The 26,597-nt window shown below is 40.9% G+C and overlaps 1 protein-coding gene across 1 annotated transcript in view; it reads left to right on the forward strand.

Annotated features, from left to right (window-relative positions):
* Positions 1–26,597, forward strand: part of LOC308630469 (transmembrane protein 163) — a 134,352-nt gene that overhangs the window by 94,920 nt on the left and 12,835 nt on the right. The window contains exon 4 of the mRNA XM_081260597.1: positions 3,801–3,897. Coding sequence (XP_081116723.1) covers positions 3,801–3,897 — 97 coding nt within the window. The remainder of the gene's footprint in view (positions 1–3,800; positions 3,898–26,597) is intronic.

Genomic DNA, 26,597 nt, shown 5'->3' on the forward strand with positions numbered 1-26,597 from the left:
TCCAGAGTCTTTCAGTGGTTGAATGATTGACTGGCAGTGGCCACTGGGAGGGCATTAGTTGATTTGGGTTCTATTTCTGAGTGGACTTCAAACTCCTTGGGTGACCTTGGCCAGGCCTCTTAGTCCTCAACATGCGATTTTGACTCCTTGTATTTATGAAACATACCTTTCCCCCTCCTCATTAATAAAATAGGAGAAAAACAAAAACCTAGGTCTGGTGAGTTGCCTCCAGGGGATTTATGAGCTGATGTGCAGAACTCTGAGTGCCTGAGGAGAAAGCTGCTGTGTAAACACAATATATTATTAATAAGCCATAAAAAATAGCATCACATCCTCTGCTATTAATAGCTGCTTCGGGCTGTCAGAGTGGCTGGGTCCTAAGACACAGGCTCCAGCAGTGTTGAAGGAGGGGCGACTGTGGTTTTTGAATTTGTAACACATTTAAAAGAAATTGACAGTGAGTTCTTAAAACATTTTTGGGCATTTTCATAGGTGTCTTGGTGAAGAAAATAATGATTAAAGTTCTGTGAAACTCAAGACTAATAAACCAGATCACACATTTCTTTTGACTTTTGTTATATTTCAGAATTACTTTACAGTGTGGGCTACTCCATGTGCATTTGACTGAAGTGTTAAGAGTCTCTTTCTTCCTAACAGTTGATGCCCCTTAGAATCTATAGGGAGTAATTTACAGATCAGTTAGTGATTAATTAATCCATTGATGTTTATATCCACTCTACAGATACATTTGAGACATCCTGCTACATGCTACTATAGATATTAGGAAATAAAAATGTGTTTTTAAATGTCCATTTTTAAATTTTATTTTAAAATGTTTTTTTGACCTAAGGAATTTGTAGTGTAGCTTTGATTAACGATAAGTAAGCAAGAAATTATGTATCGAGGCTCTTGCCGTATTTAAACTTGTCTTAAGCATATATACTTAAGTAATGTAATGAAATTAAAATATACATATGCTTTAACTAATATACATATATTAAGTAATTTAATAAAATGAAAACCCACTTTTTGTGCATGATCAAGCCATGCCTGCAGTGATCTCATAGAAGTAGATTTCCTGTGCTTCACTGTTCTCTGTCCGGAAGAAGCAGAAGCTATTTGTTTCCTTTTTCTCCCAGGAGAATGGAGAAGAGGATATAGTGGACAAATTACCTGGAGAAGGTCTAGCTGTCCTACTTGTTTCTCAGGGAGAAAAAGCTAATCAGTAAACACATGTTCTGTGGAGCCTGGGGCCTGGAAGCATGAGACCAGTCTTTCCCTCCTTGCCAGCTTGAGTGACCACTCTCTCCCTGCCTCAGTTCCAGGGAGTTATGGGCTTTGCCTCATAAAATAAGCTCCCTAGGGACAGGGCTTCACTTGGGTCTGGGCCTTGCATTAGTATTAGATTAAAATTAAACGAGGCCAGTACACATTAGAATTGCCTGGAAGCTTTTATAAAAAATGCAGAGGTCTAGGTTTACCCTAGAGAGTCTGATAAAGTCAAACTGGGGTGTTTGTCAGGCAGGAAAAAAAAAAAAAGTTCCCTGGAAGAGTGCAGTAGCTGGGAGGTGCTTAGTTTGTGATTGAATTTACCTAAAAAGGAGTCTTTTCCAGTCACCCAGGAGTTTTGTGAATGGAGGAAAAAAGCCACATTGCAAAACTGACCTCTTGCTCTTGCAAGACTTCTGTTTCTATTTTTCACTTGAATAAATCCTACTTTTTTTTTTTCACTCTTGGAAAAACAAATGAAAATTTTGCAGACTGCTGATGTAGCTCAGTGGTACAGCACTAGCTTACACGTGCAAGGCCCTCGGTTCTTTTCCTAGTAACCCACCCCCCCCCAACAAACAAACAAACAAACCTTATGTTGGAGGCCTAATTGACTTCAGTCTTTTTGTCTGTACTGGGACCCCTTCCAGCCCCTTTGCTCTCAGGTATAAATGGTTATTCCAAGCACTGAGTATAGCTGGCCATCTTCCAAGGAGGTGCTTGGTATTTGCTTCAAATTGATCCTGAAACTCTGGGAATCCCTGCCTTTGTTCCAGTCCCTAGTTACTAACGGACCCTACAGTAAGGGCCTGAGAGCACTTGGTCACCTGCCCCACGTGCACCATCTCAACTGAGCTGGTCAGCCATGGCAATGAGTTTTTACTGCCCACATTCTCTTTTCTCCCTCTCGAGCGTATGTTTTTCCGTGGGGGCTCATTACAAGAATGCTTGGCACTGATGGTGACTCATCCATTTGCTCAAATCTCCACCAAGATCCTAGCCCATTCATTACCTTTTCCTCTATCTATGTGTTCATTTTGTGTGTGTTTTTGCTCCAGCCTGCAATGATTCATTCTGTGTCTTTGAAAGGATAAAACCTACCACTAGAGGGTGGGTAAGAAGACTCCATGCTGTGGGTTCACCTGCTTGTATTCCTCACTTCTAAATTAGGGGGATTGTATCTATCCACAGGTTTATTAGGATTGTACGTAGGTTCCACTTCAAAATTAGGTGAACAGTTGGGAATGTGCTGTTAGTCTAGAAGAGGGAATCCAAGAAGAATAATGAAAAAACATTTTTTTTAAAAGATATATTTTTAGTTGTCAATGGACCTTGATTTTCTAATTTATTTTTCTATATGTGGTGCTGAGAATTGAACCCAGGGCATCACACATGTTAGGCAAGCGCTCTAACACTGAGCCACAACCCCAGCCCTGAAAATTGGTTCTATTTGCTACCTGGTGGAAGAGGCTTCCAAATGATGGAGGCACCACGTTGAGATAGGAATGATCTAAAACTAATTGTAGTTGTCCTTGTATTCTTCCTCTCCATTTTGGTATTTTGACCCTTGTATTAGGATTAGCATTTCCTCTTGTTTACTTTCATTTTCTGTCTCCTGAGATTTGTTGTATCTGGATTGCCAGATTCTGTCATGAACCCCATAGATTTTCTTATCAGTCCTCTCCCCTCTGACCTTCCCAGTTGTGTATCATCTACTATTATCATTGGCCTCATCTTAACTTGCTCCTGCCACCTCCTGTGCTGGGTATTTTGCTTGACCTCATCCTTTCTTCTATTTTTCCTTTTATTTTTCCTTCTCTCTTTCTTGTCGTCCTCTGTGTCCTCTCCTTCCTGTCCTCCTTAACTTCCTCTCTCTTACCATAAACACTCTGTCTTTTGTAATTATCAAATCATTCCTCCTTCTTTCGGCTGGGAAAATCCAAAGGTTTGTATTTAATTGAGTCATATCCAGAAGAGGCATCGGGAGCTGACTTCCTTTGTCTCAGCTATTATCATCAACAGTTTACTTCATCACTTCGTTTCATCTTCAGGAAGGACATGTTATTCCTATCCAAAAGGTGAGAAAATACAAGCTAAAAAGAGTTTCAGTTCCTTGACCAAGAACCTGCAACAAATTAAATGGCAGAGCTTGGGATGTCCCATGCCAGTCTCCACTCTGTTATTAAACTCTTCACCCTTTAGCCTGAGCAGGATTGAAGCAGCAAGTTTGCCAGGCAAGGGAGAAGGCTTCCATGACGCTTTCATGGCAGACCCTTCCGTTGCCAGCATTCACGGAGTACTGCAAGGTGATGTAGGATGGTGAACCCCTTACCTGTGAGGTTGCCTTTGTTGATAAAATCCTGAACTGTATTCTCCCAGAGTAACTTGGTGTCAATCCTGGGACTGGGGGTTGCAGTGAATTATGGCAAAATTCACTTTTCAGATGGTGTGCTCATCGTGGTCAACTGTGCCAACTCTTCAGCAGTATGGAGTTCTCCCAGTTAAGACTCTCAATGTTTTGTTTTTTGCAGAGCCTGTGTCATCTTGGGGGTGATATTCCTTCTGTCATCCATATGTATAGTGGTCAAAGCCATCCATGACCTCTCAACTAGGCTGCTCCCAGAAGTGGTAAGGTCCTTCTTCTTCCTTAACAGTCTTTCCCAGCAGTACCAGCTCCTGTGCTGCCTCTCATCACAGATTTACTGGTGGGGGTTGGCAGGTTCAGAGAGAATGTACAACATTTTGGGGGATCTGAAAGAACTCGTTGCAGGGATGCAAATGAGTTGGCAGAGCAAAGCACTGGGCAGGAGGAAGAAACTCCAAATAATTGAGCTGGTACTGGGTCTATGTTCTTCTCCTTAGGTCTTCTGATTAGTTTTAAAATAAGATGTCTTTGTTTTAATAAAGAAAAATTGGGTTATTTTGTGTAGCAGAGTGATCCAATCTGTACTGTTTATATCTGTTGTTCTGTATTCATTCAACGATTTCTGTGATAAGAATTATTTATTTTTTTCCTTTGCACTTCAATTCAATACATAACTCTATTTACGTGAGTTTTTCTAGCACAGCTGATATTTGAATAGAGAAACTGGAGGATACAGTTTCATATTTAAATGTGCTTTGACTGTCTTTTCCTCTAGGTGAGGGTCATTACCCAAACTCTTGACATTTTTTTCCTTCTCCCCTTTTGAATGCTAAGAAAAGAAATATTTTTAGAGTCTTCTATCAGGCAATATTCATAGAAGGCAACGGATTTGGTTTCCAGGAGATGAAGATGCTGCCATTACAATAATTCTCTGTGTACAGTTCAAAGCAATTTGAATGCAAAATACAGCTCTTTCCTCAGGATGTGATTTGATTTGAACTTGGCCACATGTACCATCTTATATGAGGCCCAGACAGACATGTATTTCACTTTTGGAAGAACATGCTAATCCTTTTGGGGTGATCTATTGCATTTGTGGGTGTGTGTGTACATGTGTGTTGATGGGGATGGTGTAAATGAAGCAGGAAAATTCTATTGGATTCAGTAGAGACACTGACATGGCTGCATTCAGTTATTGTCTCCCTCCTTCTCAGGCTGAGATAGCAGCCATCCCCTTTAACTATTATTCATTACCACAGTTGGCCCAAGGCTTATTCTCAGTGACAGGGAGGAAAGGAGGGTAGGAATGCACACTTATGGTAGTCAGTCTTTTTCAGAAGCAGAGCTGGCTCAAGCAGATATTAGTATTTATTATACTCCTGTGCTCTTCACCTCCTAATTAGTGAATTCTCTCACTCTGATCTTCTGGTTGACCGGGGCCTTGGACTCTTCCATCTTTTTCCTCTATTAAGCTTACTATCCCATTTTCCAGTCTTTCTGAATCTAAATTATGAAGTCACTAAGGGTAACTTTACATGTTGAATGACTGATTACATTTTTGCATTTTTCAGGGCAGGGAAATATGCTTCAACTCTAAGAAATGTTTATAGGTGGAAATTTTCAGCATTAACCAGTCGGCACATTCATTCACTTAGGCATTAAAAGTCAATTTCCAGCAGGGCTAACTTGATATGGGATGGATGACTATGTTCACAGCTCTTGTAGAGGGCCTCCTTATGTTTCTCTTGGTAGCGGAACCACTTTTCACAGGGAACAGTCTCTCATTATACCATGTGTACAACTTTTCTTTGCGGGGGCTGGTACTGGGGATTGAACTATGGGGGCGCTCAACCAGTGAACCACATTCCCAGCCCTATAAAAACTGTATTTTTTTAGAGACAGAGTCTCACTGAATTGCTTAGCACCTTTCTTTTGCTGAGGCTGGCTTTGAACTCATGATCCTCCTGCCTCAGCCTCCTGTCCTACTGGGATTACAGGTATGTACCACAGTGCCAGGTCCATGTGTGTACTCTTAAGCAAAGCTAACCAACTTAAATTCCATGTCATGGTAGAAATATCTACAGTGATGCCCTGCTCCAGGTAGAGTTCACAGGGGGTGAAGAGCTCCATGGTTTTGCCCAAATGAATCCTTTCTTGGGGAACCCATACTTACTGCAGTGTTTTATATATTATGAACATGTCTCTCATATATATATATATATATATATATATATATATATACACATATACACATACATTTATTGCATATATATGTATATATACATTTATTGCATATATATGTATATATACATTTATTGCATATGTATGTATATATACATATATACATTTATATATACATATATACATATATGTGTGTATATATACACATATATATTATTTCATTTATATATTATATACATATATATTTATTTATTTGATTCTTCAGCAGTATAACCAGTTAAAAAAGGGGCTTTCAAACTGCACAAGCTCCCTCCTGCATAGCGGGAGACCTCCTATTTGAGTGGACACAGGGACCAGATAAAATGCAGGTCATGGCCAAAGGTTTTTCAATAACAGGCCTTCTGATTTCTTTGCTCTGTGCAAGAAGCTTCTGGATGCCAATAGGCTATCAACAAGCCCCCAATCTCTGGCCTGCAGTAAATCAGAGTGAGCATTTATTCCATAATGTTTTATGTAATTTAAGATTCATACACTCAGATGCTGCAGAAGCCAGTCCTGAAACAAGAACAGGAGAAGCCAACCAGATCTGTAGCTACCGGAGAAATGAAGTTTCTGTCCTCCCCCTGAGTTTTTATACCAGAAATGGGCCAGTGTTGTCAGGTCTAGCAGCAAGGTTTGAGGAAAAAATAGAAACCTGTATCTACTGTGAAATAAATTGGCAACTAATTAAAAAAATAAAAATGAAAACCCTGCCTGGGAGTGGGAGGATAATTTCATGCAGGTCAAATAAAACATGGCTCTTGCCTGAATGCAGGGAGTTTGCTACTTCTCGTGGATGCCAGGCTGTAAGTATGATCTGGAAGAAACCAGGCTTCAGGGTCTTAGGGCCTTAATGTCATGAACTCCCTTCCCAGTTATACCTGTGGCCTTTGCCCCGGCTGTGGAGCTGCAGTTTTACATTTGATTTCTATTTAGTCTGAAGCCATGTTTTCCCTCCCATAACCCTGTTCCCTGGGCTGCTTTCTTTTTAATTCAGCTGCACAATTTTCTGAGAGTAAATGGAAGAATGGGTCAGTTTTGAATAAGAGAGCTGTGCAGTTGGGAATTACACAACCATGAAGTCAGCTGGCTCTGAGCCTCTGTGGCGTTGACAGCCATGCCAGCCCCTCAGAGCTTTGCTGGGGGAGGAATCAGGTCATCCTGGCTCTCTGGGGAACCCCAAACCAGACTCTGGGGAATCAGCTGCGAGCCTTCATAAGCAAGTAAGATAAGCCTTACCACCTGCAGTCAGTGCCTTGTTTGGTTAATGGAACAGATTCCAAAAGAGCCACTTCTGAAAATGCCCAGACTGTAGTTCTTCTGGAAGTCGGAAGTTGGGCAGTACTGTGATAGAGTAGTCAATACTTGCCTTATGTTAATAGATTCCTATTTATTTATTTATAGCATGAAAGAGAACAACTTCTAAACAAAAATGAGCAAAATGAGCAGGTACCCTCTGACTGCCTTACCTACTGCACCTTATTTATTGACAAGTAAAACTTGTTACATAACATGCTATTTTGATGAGTCTAGGTTGTGGATGTCTAATACGGATTGCTTTAAAAGAAGCATGGTGCTCTTCCTGTTTTTACCTCGATACTGCCTTGTTTTCATAAGAACTGGCAGGTGGTTATGCTTCTCCTTTTTGCTAGCATACAGGCTCTGAAAGCTGAAGTGATCTTTCTGAGGTTATCAGCTGACTGGCGGCAGCCTGGATTTGAACCCTGGTCCAGGGCTGTCTTGGCTCCTGGTACTTTTTGGGGCCTGGTCCTCCTGTCTGTTCTCTTCCTCCTTATGCTCCCAGAGGGCCATGCTGCCAAGGGCTATGCTACAAGGAGGGTGCCTAGGCCCCTAGCTATACTTTCCCTGTCTTTCTGGCTATGCTTGCAACTCATGCCCCTTACCCCACAGCACCACCCCCTGCACTCTAGACCACTGACCAGGGCACCTCTGCTACCTTGTCTCTTAAAAGACCCACTTGGGGTGAACCGAGAAGTCTTTGAACATTCAGCAGGACAAGTATGGAACAGGGGGCCATAGGAAACTTGGACCCTGTGGAAGGCACAGCCAGCAGGGCTGCTGAGACCCTGTCCAGCTGTGACTCTCCTCTGCTTTTCCCCTGTTTACTGTATGATCACAGGCATATCACATGCCCTCCATGAACCTTTGTTTCCTTATGTTTAACATAATACTTAGGTTAGAGATTTATAATAAGGATCAGATGAGCAATTAAAAATAACTGCCACTGGGAGACATTTCTTCTGTAATTGGCTCTTCAGGTTCTGCTTTTTGAGGTTTCTGAATTGCTAATCAAAGTTACCCCAACTTTTGAGATCTGTGGTAATTTCAGGCTGGGCCTCTCAGTCCCTTTTTCTTGTCTCCTGGTCTTCCTCTTATTCAGGACCCCACACAGTCCAATGGCAGCTACTCTGATGCTTGACTTTGGTGAACCCCTGACCCTTGGAGATCTTGCTCTGGTTTCCTGGATGGGTTGATAGTGCTCTCCTGCAGTCTTCAGGTGGCCATAGCTAACTTTGGGCCACACTCACAGAACATAGAATGCACTATCAGAATACCTGACTGTGAAACCTAACCAACCACTCCTTAGCTGGGTGACTTTTAGGAAACCATTTCTCCTCTGTAAGAATCATTTCCTCACTTGTTAAATAGGTACAGTACCACCAATGTCACAGCAGAGATTGTAGAAAGCAAATGACATAATGAATGTGGAATTGCCTTATAAACTGTGACATGCTTTGCACAGGAAGGAGATAGTAGTATTTGATTCCAAGGCTCTAGAATCCCAGTTGTTGCTTGTGAGCTCACTGTCCTGATCTGTGACCACCCTGTTATCTTCTTCTGCCTTTGGAGGACTATGACTTCTTTGCCTTGAGCTCTTGGCCAGTGTCTGGGCCCAACCTCCTGAAGTGGTCATGTTGTCACTTATGCTGATTCCCATGATAATTACAGTAGTCCTACATGGCCACATGTTGCTACTAATAATAATTGCTACTTGAATGTCACTTTGTCTCTAGGCACTGGAGATACAGAGTCAAATAGCAGTAATGGCTAAAGATTTTACATTGCTCTGTGGAGTTCTTCTCAGAAGACTTGCCTTTCGCTCCCAAGGAGCTCACAGTTGGGGAGATCCCCCAAAGCTGATACAGTGTGTTTGAGGTGAAAAGTCTCATGATAGAGACTGTCCCATGAGAACAGAGAGAAGACTTTGTATCAGCTGGGACGCAGGGATCTGTGCTGGGAACTTCCTAGAGGGCAGAATCTCCATTCTTCTGAAGGACAAGTGGGTGTTGGCAAGACCAGTGATAGCAGGGTGGGAGGAAGGAGCAGGAGCAGGAGGAGGGGGAGGTGGTGGCCATTCCAGGCAGAATGGCTTCAGGAGCCACTGGTTCCTGGTAAACCTCTTGTTTCTCCCATATCTTTGTTCTCTGTTTACACAAGAGCCTCAGAGTATAAGAAGTACAGAGAGAAGGGGGAAAAAAAAGTGAAAGAAGAGGAAGCAAGAGGCAAAATAACTGTGTTGTAAATCAGGAACAATTCCTTAGCAAAATTTTGTTTCTTCTCCCTTGAATACCAAGGGGGCCCTGCAAGCTGCCCTTTGTCTATCTCCCCACTGTTTTGGCCCACCAGAGCAAAGCAGCTTCACTCCAGCAATAACAGGGAGCCCCTTGATTGCTCCTTTTCTTACAGGCGTCTGACATTAGCTTCATATTGTGTCCAGGCCCTGTAGACTGTGAGGGTGATGTCTAGCAGGGCAGTAGTTTTCTATCAGGGGTGACTTGTCCGACAAGTCTTGCTGAAGTGTCCCACTCTTGAAGACTGGGGAGCTCTCCATTGATCCTGTGGGGGATGGATGTGCTCCCGTAAGACTCTGAGATGGGATTGTACTCTCATGAACAAAGGAGGAAATGGAACTCTTGGAAAGGTGTTTTAGGTCTGTAAGTCCGTAGCCAAAAACTTTCCTCAAGGATCTTCCTGCCTGTAGAAGTGGCAGTGAATCTTAGATTTAAAGGCTCTTGTGTTTGCAGGTGTTTGGGCCTGTAACTCAGGTTGGTAGGAGTTCTTTTTATGTTCTTCAGCCATTATTACCTTGGCTATTAGTGACTCTTCAGCTTGCAGGAGGATGGAAATGGCTTGTCCTGCCTCTTTTCCACGCCCCTGTCTTTAGTGCAAGGTTCCACTTTCTTTCTCCCTCTGGTCCATCTCTTGAACACAGGGTTCTCCCCTCCACACAGCCAGCCTTCTGAGGTCTCTCCTTGCCCATGTCCTTGGAAATCTCCCTTTTATACTCATCCATTCTCTTCCTGCTATCTTCAGTTACTTTTTACTTGCTACTTCCTACCTAGGTGTTGACTTTCAAGCTCCTCCTTACTCCTTGGCTTGACCACTCTTAAAGTGGTTTATCTGCAGACACTCCTGTCTTCACTTTCTAGTTCCAACTCTGCCTCCCCTCAGCCTGCCCCTACCAGTAGATCTTCATGACATCCCTTTGGAGAGAGGAAACATTTAACACAAAAAAGGAAATGAGGAAGGGGGAAGTAAAGGTTTGGGCAAAGTGAGTGTTTTCCTAGCATTGCTTCCTACTCAGTCAGCTTGTCATCCCTGGGTTTTCTGAAGTGAGTGCCTCATCCCTGGATTGAGTTTCTAAAGGCTCTATATGAAGTGAGTGCTCTGAGGATATATAGCACTGGGGTTAAGAATCTGGGAGCTGAAGGCAGGAAGGCAGAACCCAACTTAGCCACTCTCTCCCTGAAGGAACCTGGGCAGGTTGTTTGATTTTTCTCTACCTCAGTTTGTCTGTTGTAAAATGCAAATAATGGTACCTTCATGGTACAATTGTTAACAAAATTAAAAAGATACAGGGATTTACTCAGCAATACCTATTGAATGAATGTTGGCTAATATTATTGTTGTGCTAGAGAAGAGGCTTCTAAGAAAACTGGCTGACCTTTTTTGATGTCTTTAGTGCTGCAAGATTAGGCTGTATTGAACCATCCAGGAAATGCCTTCACTGATGCTCTTTTCAGCCCAGGTTGGTGATGTTATAGATGCTTTCTGGTGCAATAACCTATAATTTCTGGATCCTCCATCAGCAATAGAGACTTATTTTTCAGTATGATATGCTATCGCACATTAACTCTAAATTGAATTTAGGAGTGGTATTGACTAGTACTTAACAAAAATATTATTAACAAGTACTTAACAAGGCCCTTAGCATGCTTCTGCCTCGATCTTTCCTTCCCTGCATAAATAAAGGCAGCAATTTGTGGTATCAGAGTGTCAGCAGCATCCCATTCCTGTTACTTCAGACAGAATAATTCCATCACCTCAGCAAGATTGACCTCTTATTTGTCTTAGAGTCAAGAATCAAGAAACTTCTGAGAGAAGAGAACTGAGCACTGATGAAGGTAGATCATTATTGGCTTGACTTAATTCATGGAGAACACAAAGCCCAGAAATAAACCCACATATATCTGGTCAACTGTTTTTCGGCAAGGTGCCAAGGTAACTCAATGGGGGAAAGGAAAGTCTCTTTGACACATAGTCCTGGACCAACTGCATAGCCATATGGACAAAAAAGGACATTAACTCTGACACAAAAGTATAAGCCTTAATGTAAAACCTGAAGCTGTAAAATATCTGGAAAAAAACAAAAGATAAATTGGTTCAATCTTGGGCTAGGCAAAAGTTTCTTAGATATGCCCCCCAAAGCATGAACATAAACAAAACAATGAAAATTGTACTTCTTAAAAATCAGAAATCTTTGTTCTTCCAAAACACCAGGAAGAAGATAGCAAGTTAGCACAAACAACATATATGTCTATGGAGAACCACTTTATAAGAAGATAACTAACCAATAAGAAAATTGGAAAAATAGGTAAACAAATAGTTCATAAGAATAGACAGATGAATGTCTAATAAGCCATATAAACATGTTCAACATTATTAGTCATCATGGAATTACAAATTAAAAAGCACTATGTATTCAGACTGTCTAAAACAAAACAAAACAAATATCCCTGGAGACCAAATATGTGTGGGGCATCTAGACTTCTCAGAAACTGATGGTAAGAGATTAAAATAGTACAACCAGTTTGGAAAACAATTCGGATTTTTCTTTAAAAGCTAACCACTTTCTGCCTGGCCTAGTCATCCCATCTTTAGGTATTTATGCAAGTGAAATGAAAATATATCTTCACAAAGACTGCACAGATGTGTGTTGTAGTTTTATTTATGTCAAAAGTTGGAAACAACCTAGATGTTTATCAACAGATGAATGGACAAGCCAATTGCAGTATATCTGTACCATGGGCTACTTGGCAATAAAAAGGCATTACTATCGAATGAATCAGCACAGGTGAATCTCAAAATAACTAATGTGGGTGTCCAGGCAAGCAAAAAAAGTAAATACTATGTGACTCCATTCATTTAAAACAATTATCAATAATCTCAAAAACATTTGGGAATGAATCCAAAGAGGTAAAAGACCTCTGCAATGAAAATTATAGAACAATGAAGAAAGAAATTGTAGAAGACACTAGAAGATGGAAAGACTTCCCATGTTCTTGGATAGGCAGAATTAATATTGTCAAAATGGCTTTATCACCAAAAGTAAGCTACAGAGTCAATGCAATATCAGAATACCAATGACAATGACATTCTTCACAAAACTAGCATAAATAAGTCCTAAAATTCATATGGAAGAATAAAAAACCCAGAATAGCCAAAGCAAGCCTGAGTAATAAGAACTATGCTGGGGACATCACAATACCTAATCTCAAATTAAGCTACAAAGCTATGGCCACAGAAATAGTGTGGTACTGGAATAAAAAGAGACCTGAAGACAGTGACATAAAAAGGAAGACACAGAGACAAAGCCATATAAGCACAGTCATCTTATCCTTGACAAGGGTGCCAAAAAGATACATTGGAGAAGATAGCCTTTTTAACAAATGTGTTGGACAAACTGGATATTCATATGTAGAAGAGTGAAACTAGATCTCTTTCTCTCACTCTGCCTAAAAGTCAACTCCATGGATCAAAGACCTAGGAATTAGACCAAAAACACTAACTGCTAAAAGAAAATATAAGGTCAACATTCCAAAATATTGGCACAGACACCAACTTCCTTAACAAAACCCCTAAAGCTCAAGAAATAAAACCAAAAATCAATAAGTAGGATGGCATCAAATTAAAAAGCTTCTGCACAATAAAGGAAACAATAAGGAAGTGAAGAAAAAGACTATAGAATGAGAGAGAATCTTTGTCTGCTACTCTTCCTACAGGGGATTAATATCCATAATATATTAAGAACTCAAAAATCTTAATACCGAAAAAAAAAAACACCCAGAATATCCAATCAATAGTTGGGCAAATGAGCAGAAGAAATACAAATGACCAACAAACATGAAAAAATGTTCAACATCCTTAGCAGGGAAATGCAAATCAAAACTATACTGAGATTTCATCTCCATTTAAAATAACAATCACTGAGAATACAAATAATAATAAATGCTGGTGAAGGTATAGGAAAAATGGTACATTTATACATTGTTGGTGGTACCAATTAGTACAACCATTCTGGAGATCTCCATATGGAGATTCCTCTAAAGACTAGGAATGAACCACCATGTATGTCCCAGCCATCTCAGTCCTTGGTATCTATCCCAGTGAACACTGTAATGATACCTCCGTACCCATGCTTATATCAGCACAATTCCCAAGAGCCAAGTTGTGGAACCAACATAGGTGCCTTTCAACAGATGAATGGATAAACAAAATATGGTATGTAAACACAATGGAATATTACTCATCCATAAAATAGAGTGAAATTATGTCATCTGCTGGTAAATGGATGGAACTAGAAAACATCATACTAAGTAAAATAAGCCAGACTCGGAAAGTCAAGGATGGAATGTTTTCTCTTATGAGAGAGAGAGAGAGAGAGAGAGAAGGAATAAGAAAAAGGAATGAAACAATAATAGAAAGCAAATCAGTAGAAAAAGTGGATGGGGGAGGCAAAGAAAAGTCACTGGGGAAAGAGAGTGAACAAGTTAGCTGCATTACGAATATAGTATAATAATCTCACTATTATGGATAAATATGCACCAGCAAAAAATTTTAGATACAAGTTTATCTGTATGACAGAAAGCAGATAGCAGTTGTCTGAGGATATAGGTAGATGAGGGAGGAATTACTAAGGAATCACAAGGATACTTTAGGAGAGATGGAAATATTTGGTTTTGGCCATAATTTTACAGGTATAAAATATGTTAAAGTTGATCAAAGCACACACTTTAAATACATTCAGTTCAAGTACATCCGGGGGCTGTGCCTGGCCCCAAAGAACCTTATGTTGCTAAGCCAGATAGGAATCCTGTGGAGAGTCCTATATTTGCTGTGAAGGAAGGTTTTATTTTCCTGAGTGTGATCTGAACATTTAGTACCTGGGATGTTGACAGCACTGTTAAGTTATATTATAAATAGATAATATAAGAAGACAAAAGTGTACAATTAGAGGGGCAAATGTAAATAATAGGCTAAATGTAATAGCTGTCACCAGAGGCAGATATTAAGAGGAGCTTTTGTGAAAACATGACTGATCCACCCAGTTGCCAGAAACACCCATGAAGTGCCTGTGGGTGGTTCAGGCTCCTGAGGCCATTAACCCTAGTAAACCTCTAGAAGCATGGGCAGTTAATCCTTTTGGTCTCTTGCGTACAATATACTCATCAGTTAAGTGTTACCTAGGACATGACCATACAGGAGTCTGATTGATTGGTTCTTTTCCTCCCTCTAGAAAGCTTGGATTCTAATCAGGATATGTTGTCTATAAAAAATCTGCTATGCTGCTTTATTCTGTCTGTTATACCTCTTTGTATTTTCCACCTCAAAAAAGTGTCTTTTTTAAACATTTTGTTTGATGTCCCATTAGACCTTCATGATGTTTCTGAAGTAGGCAGAGGCGTTAGACCCACGGCCATTTTATAACAAGGAAACAAATCCTCAGATAAAGAAAGAAAACATCTCGGTCTAGACTACATAATACCAATGTCAGAGATACATGGCAGGTGGGATTAGATCTCTTGATAAATAGTTGAGGGTTCTTTCTGGTCTACAAATTGCCCTCCTGTATTACCACAGAATTTGAGCCTTCATGAAAAGCTTTTACCACTGTTTTCCAATAGAGGAAATACGACCTAGACATTTAGTCTCACAGAAGATTCTGAATACATTACAAGCCCAGGACTTTCCTACATTCTACTCTATGGGAATGAGCCCCCTGAACCCTCCTGTTTACAGCAGCTATGGTGGTTCTGCCTTGGCTGGTACCATGAAGATCCATCTTAGGGGGCTTCAGGGATAGGGGAACAAAATGGAGGGGGGAGTCTTGTCCTCCTGCCTCTAAGTTTGCACAAAGCATGGGTGTGAAAGTATCATTACAATATTCACTCCTCTCTCTCTCTCCACCCCCAGCCTATACTAGGGGCATCTGTGTATTTAAGGACAGGAGTGTTTATCAAAGATGGGTGTTGCTGTATGAAGATTGAGTACTTCGCTATTCAAATACCTCTGTACTTGACCTTGGGAAACTTCTTTAATCTCTTGGTACTTTTTTTCCCATCTGGAATGTGAGAACAAACTAATGTAGCACTTACCCCCCCCCCGCCCCCCGTGTGAGATTTTGAGAGTGCTTTCTTTTGGAGGAGAAAAAGAAATTATTTCAAAGGGTATTTATTTAACAGTTTAATGTAAACGGGTTTTTTCTTTCCATTCACTTCTCTAAATATAATGAAGAACACCATCCTCATAATAGTTCTAGACTATTTGTTTATTGTTTGGCTAGTGAAGAAATCATAGTGAATGCTTTTTTTATTTCCCAAACTCAGACTAAAATATGCCTGTGTATATGGTGCACACAATACATCCTAGTACAGCACAGTGGTGGAGAATAGGTTCTTCCCTGTGACAAGGGCTCCTCCTATAAGGGACTTGCGCTCCATCCTCCTTTCTTATGTTACTTTGGAATGTTCTGCCTGGTGATCAACATGTAAATATTTGCTACTGGGTCCATAGGGAAACACTGGATATGTTTCGGAGATATTGTTTTGAGGCACTGAGTAGAATTTCTTAAGCCTTGAATAATCCTCTTAAAGTGAGCTTTTTGATCATCCTGGTTCCTTGGGGGGGGGGGGGGGGGCGGGGATAGAGAAATTCTGAGACCAGCATGGCTAAATACAGCCTCTTTTCCCCCAAGAACTTTCCAAGTACAGGTTGAACATGAAACCAGGGTGGCTGTGGGTGCTTGTGAAGGTGAACTCTTTATTTTCTGTAAAGTTGACTGTTTGAAAGAGGTGGGTTGTCTCCAGGGAGGGTTATAAGAGGAAACAGCCTTGAGGAGCTGGGTGTTTGACAATTCTTCCTGCTGGGTGAAGCAAGCAGCCCTGGTCAAGTTAGCCTTGCCCTTTGTTAGGGCTTGAGCATCCAGCTGTTGCCTGGTGAGCCGCACGATCACATTAACCACTTCCTTGCTATAAATATATATCTCCCATGATTTTTTTTTCTCTGCTTGAACCTGACAGATATATCAGAAATTACTGCCCTGAAGTATTTTGTTTGCTTTTAATTTTTATCCTTGTTTGACTTGTATGTAATTTAAATAGCCAATTGTTCTTCAAGGCTCATATTAAAAAAACAACCCCCTCTTCAGGGCAACCACTTAAAATTTTTCAACCTCCACATCCCTTGTTTTAATTTTTAAATTATTTTTATTTTTGCCATAGTGGGGATTGAGCTCAGGGCTTCACCTGTGCGAGGCAAGCTCTCTGCCACTAAGCCTTTAACCCTAGCTCCCTCAACCTCTGGATTTCTCAGCAACATGTAGATGTTTCTGCTTCTTGATTTTTCAGTTATAAGCATGATTTATTGACTAACTATTCTGGATGGCCCCTTAACCAGCCCCTTATTGCCTAATTATTCCATCCTCCTGGTATATTTAGATTATTATTTTGATTATATCAGCATTCAATGTTGTTATTATGACTATAAATATTATTCATAGCTGAGCTCTGAAGTCTTTTATTCCTTTCTTGCATTCTGTTTTGTGTTTCCTGGTACTAATAAATAAGTATGTGATATAAATGGGTGTTCCTGTCTGAGCTGGGCATGTTCCAGTCAACTCCATGGTTGTCATCTTGAGATCCCATCCATTCCAATCCTGGGGATTCATTTTACTTTTCTCTTGGGATGTATCTCACTCAATCCTGTGTTATTATCTTTCATGATTTACTCCCTTGTTTTGGAGGAACATACCCTCCGGTAGCTTCCTGGGAACAGATACAAGAAAACAATTTTTTTTTATTCAACTTTGAATATTTGAAAATGTTCTGTTCTCATATTTTATGTAGAAGTTTGGGTGGAAATGGGTTTACTCTTAGAATTTTAAAGTCTTTCATATGTTGTTGTTTCATTTCCACTGTGGCTTTAGCGATGTCTAATGCTATTCCAATACCTAATACTTTATTTAAAAAAAAACCCAGCTGGGTTTTTTGATGCTTTTATTGAATTGTTTATTTCTGTTGTTTTTAAATTCTAAGAACTTTATTTTGTGTTTATTCTTTTTTAAAATAGTATTTTCAAAATAATATTAAAAATATTTTAAATTTTCCTGAGATTTAGAATATCACCTATATCTGATGATGTTTAATGATAATATTTTAAAACATTTTCTTCTCCTGGATATTACTTTTACCTGGTGACACTTTTCTACTTGCTTTGGTCTCTTTTTTTTTCCATATTAGATGACTTCCTAAATTCTAGGAATTATTGGAAATGGATGAATATATGTGTGTGTGTATATATATGTGTGTGTGTGTGTGTGTGTGTGTGTTGTGTGTAATTCCATCCTCCTAATATATTTAGATTATGATTTTGATTATATTATTATTTGATTGTATTGTGTGTGTATGGATGATGCTTTTTAAATGTGATCTTAATTGTAGGGCAGGGTTTTTAAGCTGGCATTTGGATTTGGATGGAATTTAGAGATATGTGAATTTGAATAGAGAAGAAAATGTCTTTACTTTCATTTAACCTCTACTGGAAATTCAGCAATCTCTTCAGTCCTAAAACTAGACAATAAAACACAGTAATATACTAGAGCATTGCTATTTGTCACTAATAAATTATGAATCTTCATCTGAAATTAGTTTTGGTGGATATCTCAAAATATTTGTGCTGGTTATAACTTAAAATTACGAACTTATTAGATCTGCTATTAGATTTTACAATTTAACACATCTAGAAATACTTACTAAGGCACAATTTTTTATGTTTTATTAACTGTATGTTAATATAATTGGTTTTCTTTGAGAATCTATGTATTTTATACTCTCAGTTATTTTTTCTGTTCTCTCAAGTTAGAGGAATCCCCTGGGCAGCAGGTCCCCTAGTCCCCCTCTATACCAGGCAGTAACCCCACCCTCAGCTGAACCTAATATGTCCTGTGTGGGAGTGAGCAGAGGGTAGGGGACTGGGTAGGGGTGGGGGGTGTCTTTCTTTTTCTCTCTGTGATGAGTGTGCTCTCTCCCCTGCTGAGACCAGCATAAATATATTCTGAGTAGTGGTGGAGCAGATCTGGGCTTCTTAAAATTTTGTCAATAAATCCTTTGGCTTTTAGTGCCTTCCTCATTTAGGGAATGACTGGTGGCATCCCTTCCTGAGCCTCAGGGAGTTTGGGGGTGTGCTTTGACATGGTGCTTCTTGACCACCCCTCTCTGCCTTGCTCCATGAAGGCAGCTACCACTCTTGCTGTCTACCTTCCTGCCTCACATAATTTTGTGGCTGTTGTCCTTCTCTTGTTTTCTTTGTCCTTGTGGGTTCATCCCTTAAAAAAAATCAAAACCAAACAAACAAACAACAAACACTGCTATCATTTAATCGACTTGCAAAAGCTGAATGCACATGCACTTTCAAATGTTCTAACGTTGTAGATTGAGTTTCTTTTATTGGGCTAAAACTGAAATTCAGACCTGTTGGCCATATTAGAGCAAAAACATTCTTTTTTTTTTTTTTTTAAGGTTTAAAGGGCAGTGGATTTTAGATTGGGTAGATAGGGCTTTAAATGCCTTCAACATCCCTGGCTAGTTGTGTTGACCTGACCCTGGAGAAGATTACCGAACCGTTCTGTTTAAGGTCCATCATTTCCACCTAACAGGGATCCTGCGATGGTTAGATAAAAATAAAATTGAATTGTGCATTGAACATTTAGAAAAGAGCCCCATTTGTAATGGGAATTAACAGATGGCATTATCTGGTTATTACTGTTACTTAAGGAATTCTCTAGTTTGATACTGGGGCATCCACGTGGTGTTCGTACCAACAGCCAGGAGGTTCCACTTGGTCGCAGAGCAGAGTTATTCAGGGATGGCAGTGCCTCTGTGTTAATGAGGGCTTTGCTGAGGGGATGTCTTGGTTTCAGTGGTCATTTAAAGGGGAGGAAGGTGGGGTCACCAGCGTGGCTCATCTCAGATTCGCTGGCCACAATCAGGGATCAGAGCACTCACCTCAGAGACTCTTGCAGTATTTACTCTCCATTAGAAAACAGCAATCTGACAAATGCCTTATTTGACAGAAGTCAGGCTGCATCTTGGAGTAGCAGCCATGTGCCTCAAGGTGCCCTCCATGTCCCTGGCCAGTCAGGGCATGGCTGACAGTGCTGCACCCTTCCTTGTGGCTTCCCGTGACCTTACCATCAACCTCAGCTTTGTGGTGCCCAGGGAGCTGGCATCTGCTCCTTTCCTGACACTGTGCAGGGCCTCACCTCTCAGGTTGGCCAGCTGGCCAGGAGACATGGGGCTGGGACTCCCCAGTTTGCCCATGAGCCCCCCCGCCCAGTGACCAGTCTGCATACCTGCTTGTCTAAACATCAGTGCTTGCCATCCCCTTCATCCAAATGGTCTGATGCTAATTCAAAATTTTGAAGTCATTGAATATGAGTCCATTGCAATTTGTCAATATAATTTAATAACCAGGGGAAATTGGGGGCTGGTGCTTGGTATAATTTTTTCTACATCTGCCAGCTTTTCTCATGGATGGGGGTGGGGCAGGGGGGTGATGAAAAGATGCGGGGATGAGAGTGACTGTTTTAATTTCACCTGGGGCCGTAAATCAATATTCATTTATTATTCAGCCAGCACTAGCATTTCCCTGGATGATACTCAAGCACATGTAGTGTCAGGATGGTTTGAAATTTGTTCTCATTAGGAAGGTAAAGGATGCCTTTTTGCAGGCACAAGCAAGTGAGCCCTCTGAACTACCCGCCTGCTGTCTCACATCTTATGAAAAGGAACATGTGGGTGTGTGGACAAAAGGCCGGTTGGTTTTTCATTCTTGGTCTCTGTCTGGTGTCAGTGGCCACAGTTGATTGTGATCTGCAATTGCAACTTAAGCTCAACATAGGAGGTGACAACTGGTACTGATGGGGGAAAAAAATCTATCCAAGGTTTTCCAATGAGCAATACCATGAATACGAATGTTTTGAGATGAGGCTGTATGGGAAGATGAGAGTGGAAGCCAGTAGAACAGAGAAACTCGGCGTTACTATGTTAGAAACTGTTGCAGGCTGACAACCGCTAGAAACAAAGACCCCCTGCTCTGCATGAGGATGATAATAGATGAGAAGATGAATCAGCTTTACAGATATTAACTCACACCCCCACCTCTTTGTGGGTGTAGAGGGTATTGGGTGGGAGTGATGGGCAGAGCAGGTTGGAAAGGGGAGAGGGATTGCATTGAGATGTCCTGAGAGCTGAGGTCTTCCTCAGTGATTGGACTGACCCTTTTAGAGACTGCTATAGGCCCAGATGGGAGGTTGTTCTAGCAGATTCTCTACCTCCTGACATTTCACTCTGATCTTTTGACCTGAAGGTACATCTCTTCTGAAGGCAGATGGTCTCCCAAATCAGGGGAAAAGATTAGACCCTATCAGCTTCCCTCCTATTTCATTTTCTGCCCCTGGCATCAATGATTGCCCAACTCCATTGGGAACCTAAATAATAAAGGCCCCGTGTCAATAGAAGGCATTTAGATTGAATTATGAGAAGCCTTTCATGGGGAGGGCTGTGAAACAAATCACTAGAGTTAGACCCCAGGACCACACAGAACAAATCATTGATACCTGCACCATCATGGATTGAATTTCAGAACATGTTCCCAAAGAAGCCAAATTTAAAAACTAATACATACCTTGTGGAGAAATGAACTCATGGTTATTGAAGTCAGAAAGTGGTTTGCAGAAGGCTGAGAAGGAATGAGGGAACCGTCTGTGGTGCTGTTCTGTCAGGATGAGGTTAGCCCTGTGGTTTGCTGAATTTAAGGACCTATCTTGTTTGCTACTTTTTGGCCATTTCCCAGGTCATGATCACTAACTACTCCTGTCCTGCTCTTTTCTCCACCTCTCTCTAGCTACTTACTGCTTTGCTTTGCTTTATGTCAAGTTCTGAGGGAAGCCCAGCTTGTTTCTGAATTAGCACTATCCAATATGACCTTCAGTGACAATGGAAAAGTTCTAGAACTGCACTCTGACATGATAGCTCAGAGCCATGTTAAATATTTGAATGTGATTGGTCAAATGAGGAACTGAGTTTTCAGTTGCATTAATTTTTAATTCTAGTTAATTTTAAATTTAAGCACACATCTAGTTCATTTTAAATTTAAGCATACTTTTAAAAAATCAAGGTATGAAGGGGATTTATGCTTCTCCCTGAGAAGCTGATATTTGAGCAGAAAAAGTTAGCAGAGGCAAGGTAGTAAGCCATGTAGATGTATAGAGACTCCAGAGACAGGGAATACAGCACATGCAAAGGCCCTGAGGTAGGAGCATGCCAGTCATTATTGAGGATCAGGGAAGAGACCAGGATAGCTGAAGCAGAATAAATGAGGGGTACAGTGATAAGACACAAAGGACATCCAGTCAGATTGATTGTGTTTGACTATTCTGTGAAAAACTGAAAAAGATATCATCCTATTGTTGTATAACAGGTCATGGGAACTCTTTACCAGCTCACTAGACTGCATATGGGACAGTGCATAGGTCATGTGTCTTCCATCTTCCAGGAGAAAGCTGACAGAGGTCCTGGTCTGGCTGACCAAGGTCTCCTGAGCTAGCTTACAACAACAAATACCACACATCAGCACAAGAATCCTCACCCAGATCAGGTTTTGTCAGCTCTCCCCTAATTGCCTTTGAGTTCTAAAATTAGCCTCTGGTTCTCACCACATTCCAGCCTGGGCTGAGAGAACTGGAAAGGATGGATACTGTCATGACGGCTTCAGAGCAGAGCTGGAGGGGACAGGATCCTTGGCTTGGAATACGGCTTTGCCATCATGTATCTCTTTGCTTTCTGGGGAGACGTGGTCTCTTTCAAAGGTTTAGTTTCCTAATTGAAGCACGAATTAGATGCTTCCTAAGCCTTTTCCCCACTTCAATCTCATGTGATTTTTAAGATCGCCGTATGTTTATGCAGAAGCTATGCTCTTCCTTGTTTGGTGATGGTCAGATTCAGAGTCCCAGAAGTGTGTCTCTGTGACTTATTCTCCAAGGTAAGACAGGATTGTTCTTGACATGGACCAAAGACTTTGGGATGTGAACTTTTTGTACCACTGGGGCCTGTCAGGTTCTTGGTATTCCTTTATGAACAATTTATTCCATCAGGATAGGGTGTTGTTTTTCATATGGACCAATGAAGTTGGGAAATTGGAGTCCATTGGTTCATTAGTTCATAGGTGGACTTATCAGTGGCCCCTGTCACTTGCCATCTGTAAAGTAGAAAGAAGATGGGGAGTAGGTGAGGTGGCTACTTCTATGTCCTCATGTTTGGGTTGGGGGGGACCATCTGAGAGCATTTGAGGTGTAATTGAATCCTATAAACTGAGGGGGCTCCTAAACAACAGGCATTCTCACAGTTCTGGAGGTGGGGAAGTCCAAGGTCAAGGCTTCAGTGGATTTGGTGTTTTTTGAGGGTCAATTTCCTGGTTCATAAATGGCCATCTTCTTGCTGTGTCCTCACATGGGGAAGGAAACCTTATAAGGAAGGTCTCTACTTGCATTCATTAGGGTTCTATCTGCATAACCTAGTCACCTTTCAGGTACTCTCCCTCCTTGTATCAAATTGCCTTGGGTATTAGGCTTCAACATAGGAAGTCCGTCCTTCCTTCCTTCCTTCCTTCCTTCCTTCCTTCCTTCCTTCCTTCCTTCCTTCCTTCGTACTGGGGATTAAACCCAGGTCCTTGCATGTGCTAGGCAAGCACTCTACCACTGAGCCATACCCCCAGCCCTTTGTAAAATTTAATTTTGAGACAGGATTTTACTGAGTTGCCCATGCTGGTCTCAAACTTATGATCCTGCCCCAGTCTCTTGAGTAGTTGGAATTCTAGATGTGTGCCACTGAGCCTGGTTTAAGAAATGAATTTTGGGCTTTGACTCTCTAGCAGGGACCTTGGGCTGCTGTCCACAAAGGGCATGGGGAGCTCAGCAGCCCTGTGATGGGCATGGGGAGGGCTGTTGCTGCCAAGCCTTGTCTGCCCATGTCTTGACTGGCAGAGAGGGAGGGAGGGACATGTTCCCACCCATCTCTTGTCTGGTCTTGGGGTACCAGTGAGGCCTCTCCTTTCCCTGCCCCTATGAGCTTTTCCTGAGGTAGGTGTGCAACCTTAGAACCCTAACTTCTACGGAGCGTTCCATGCTCCGAATGCTCATGTCCCCAAATTCATCAGTTGCGATCCTAACCTGCAGCATGATGTCACTAAGAGGTGGGACCTCTGGGAAGTGATCAGGTTGTGAGGGCAGAGCTCTTGTGAGGGGGATAGTGCTCCTTGCCCTGTCTACCACACAGCTAGAACAGATGTCTCTGAGAAGAAGATGGGCCCTTACCAGACACTGAATCTGCTGCCCCCTTGGACAGTCCAGTTTCCAGAACCACGAGCGATAAGTTTCTATTGTTGATAAGCCACCTAGCTTGTATGTTGTTAGAACAACCTAATGGACAAAGATAAGGATCCAGATGACAGATCACTCTATGAATAAACATTTCTACATGGGTCTTTACAAAGTCTCAGATTTTGTATTATTGATTTTTTTCTATTGTTTATCCATTTTCTGTGTCATTGATTTCTTTTTCTCCTTCCTTATTTCCTGGGATCAAATCCAGGGTCTTGTTCATGCTAAGCAAATGTCTACCATTGAGCTATACCCTCAGCTCTGTTTCATTGATTTCTGTCTTATTTGGGGATTTGATTGACTTTCTTTTAATCCTTTCTTAGAGGGAAAGCTTAGATCATTTATTTGAGGCCTTTGAATATTTTCTTATGAACTATTTACTATAAACTTCCCTCTAAGCCAATTGTTTTTGCTTTGCCCCACTAATTTTAATATGTTGTTTTTCTCTTACTTTAGAATATTCAATAACTTTCTAGTAAGTTGATGCTTCCTTCTTTGAATTGTGAGCTTTTAAAAAATGTGTTATTTTGTTCTATATTTCTGTATATGGTGCTGTTCTGTATATGATTCTGTTGCTGATTTCTAGCTTAATTACATTATTTGTCAGAGAATATACTTCATATAATTTGATTTTTTTCATTGGCTGTGTTCTGTTTTTTGGAACAGAATGTGGTTTCCATTTATTAATATTCCATGTGCTGCTGAAACAAATGTGTATTTTGCTCTGGTAGGGAAGACAGATCCTTTGTCAGGTCAAGTTGGTCGACAGTGTTGTGTGCTTACTGATTTTCTGTTTATTTACTTCATCAATTACTCAGAGTGAAGCATTAGAACCTTCTTCTCTATCTAGAGGCAAACATGCTACCACTGATGTGGCTAAGTGGTGAAACAATTAATTTTGAAATGTTCCATTTTCTCTTCAGTTCTGTCAGTGAATGCTGCTGTACATAATGTCTTTTTCATACATGCATGGGTATAGTAGTAAGATAAACTCACTTATATGGATGGCTTGGTCAAAAGGTAGATACGCTTGAACTTTTCAGAGAAATTGCCAAATTGTTTACTTGAGAGATTCAACCATTTTGCACTGACATCAGAGTTGTATAAGAGCCTGTTTTTTCATAGTCTTGCAATAGTTTTGTTTAGGTAAAAAATGATATCTTATTGTAGTTTTGATTTTTTTTCATTGCTTTTATAAATGAGTTTGAACATCTTTCATATGTTCAAAATTCATATTAATTTAAATTGTCTTTTTTGGGGGGGTGGGCAGAACTGGGTATTGAACTCAGGGGCACTCAACCACTGAGCCATATTCCCAGCCCTTTTTTGTGTTTTATTTAGTGACAGGGTCTCACTGAGTTGCTAGTGCCTCGCTTTTGTTGAGGCTGACTTTGAACTCGTGATCCTCCTGTTTCAGCCTCCCAAGCTGCTGGGATTACAGATGTGTATCACTGTGCCTAGTTAAATTGTCTTTTGCCCATGTGTGTTTTCTGTTTTATGTTATCTCATTGTTCTTTTTCTTATGAACTACTGTGAATGTTTTATACGTTAAGATTAACCCTATGTGATGTTTCTCAGTTTGTATTTGAATATGACATTCCCTGTGTGTTTTAATTTTCATATAGTCAAATAGATCATTCTTTTTATGGTTTTGAATTGATTATATAAAAAAAAAGTCTGTCACCAGTCCAAGGTCAAAAAGGGGAACATAATTTATGTAGGGTTTGCCTTTAATGAACACTTATCCTTGACTCTGAATGGGTGGCTGATTTCCATAAACATTTTTGTCCTAATCTTCCATTGGTTAGTGAAGATTCAATTGTGAGAAATTATAGCAGCTAGGCACTGGTAACAGTGGGAACCGAATGCATATGCGGAAATGGGTGTCCTGGTTTTCATGGAGTCCATAGTTCAGGGACAGGCAAGGTGATCATGAGGCTATAAATGAAGCATCCTGGTACAGGATGTACTTCCAGGTCCTGCCACCAGCTGAGTGATCCTGGGCAAGTCTTTTACCTTCTTGTGTCTGTTTTTGCATCTTGTCAGGTACCCAACATCCCAACTGTGAGAACGGAGATGACAGTCATGGCTGTCCTTTGCAAGAATCACCAGCAGTGCATTCCTGCACAGGCTGCAGGTCCTCACCATTCCTCGTGCCTGCTCTGGCTTCTGGCATTCAGCAAGGCATCTTCTCAGAAATGCCTTCTTTTTTTAAATTTGAAGACTATCTTGACTTGTGCTTCCATAACAAAATGTCATCAACTGGGTGGCTTAAAGGAGAGGAATTGATTCCTTACAATTCTGGAGACTCAAAGTTCAAGATCATGATGGTAGCACAGTCAGTAACTGGTGGGGGATCTTCGGGTTACATGTGGTCTTTCCCTGGTGTGGGTAGGGAAGGAAGATTTCATCTGTTTTCTTTTTATAAGGACACTAATCCCATTATTTGGGGCCAACCCTCATGATCTAATTTAACCCTAATTACCTCCTAAATGGCCCCATCTCCAAAAACCACCACACTAAGAGTTAGGGTTTCAACCTATGGATCTCTAATGGGCCCGTGTCTGGATCAGGCTAATGGTTCTGTCTCCTTGGCATTATGCTCATGCTAATTGGTATTCAGTGAGGCCGCAGGGTGGAGAGAAGAGCACTTTCCCCTGAGAAGATTCCTCGGGCTCTGGGTATGGAAACCACAAGTCGTGGGATGGGGATTAGTGGCTCTGAACC

Source organism: Spermophilus citellus, assembly GCF_964194105.1.
Source record: "Spermophilus citellus genome assembly, chromosome: 11".
Lineage (NCBI taxonomy): Eukaryota > Metazoa > Chordata > Mammalia > Rodentia > Sciuridae > Spermophilus > Spermophilus citellus.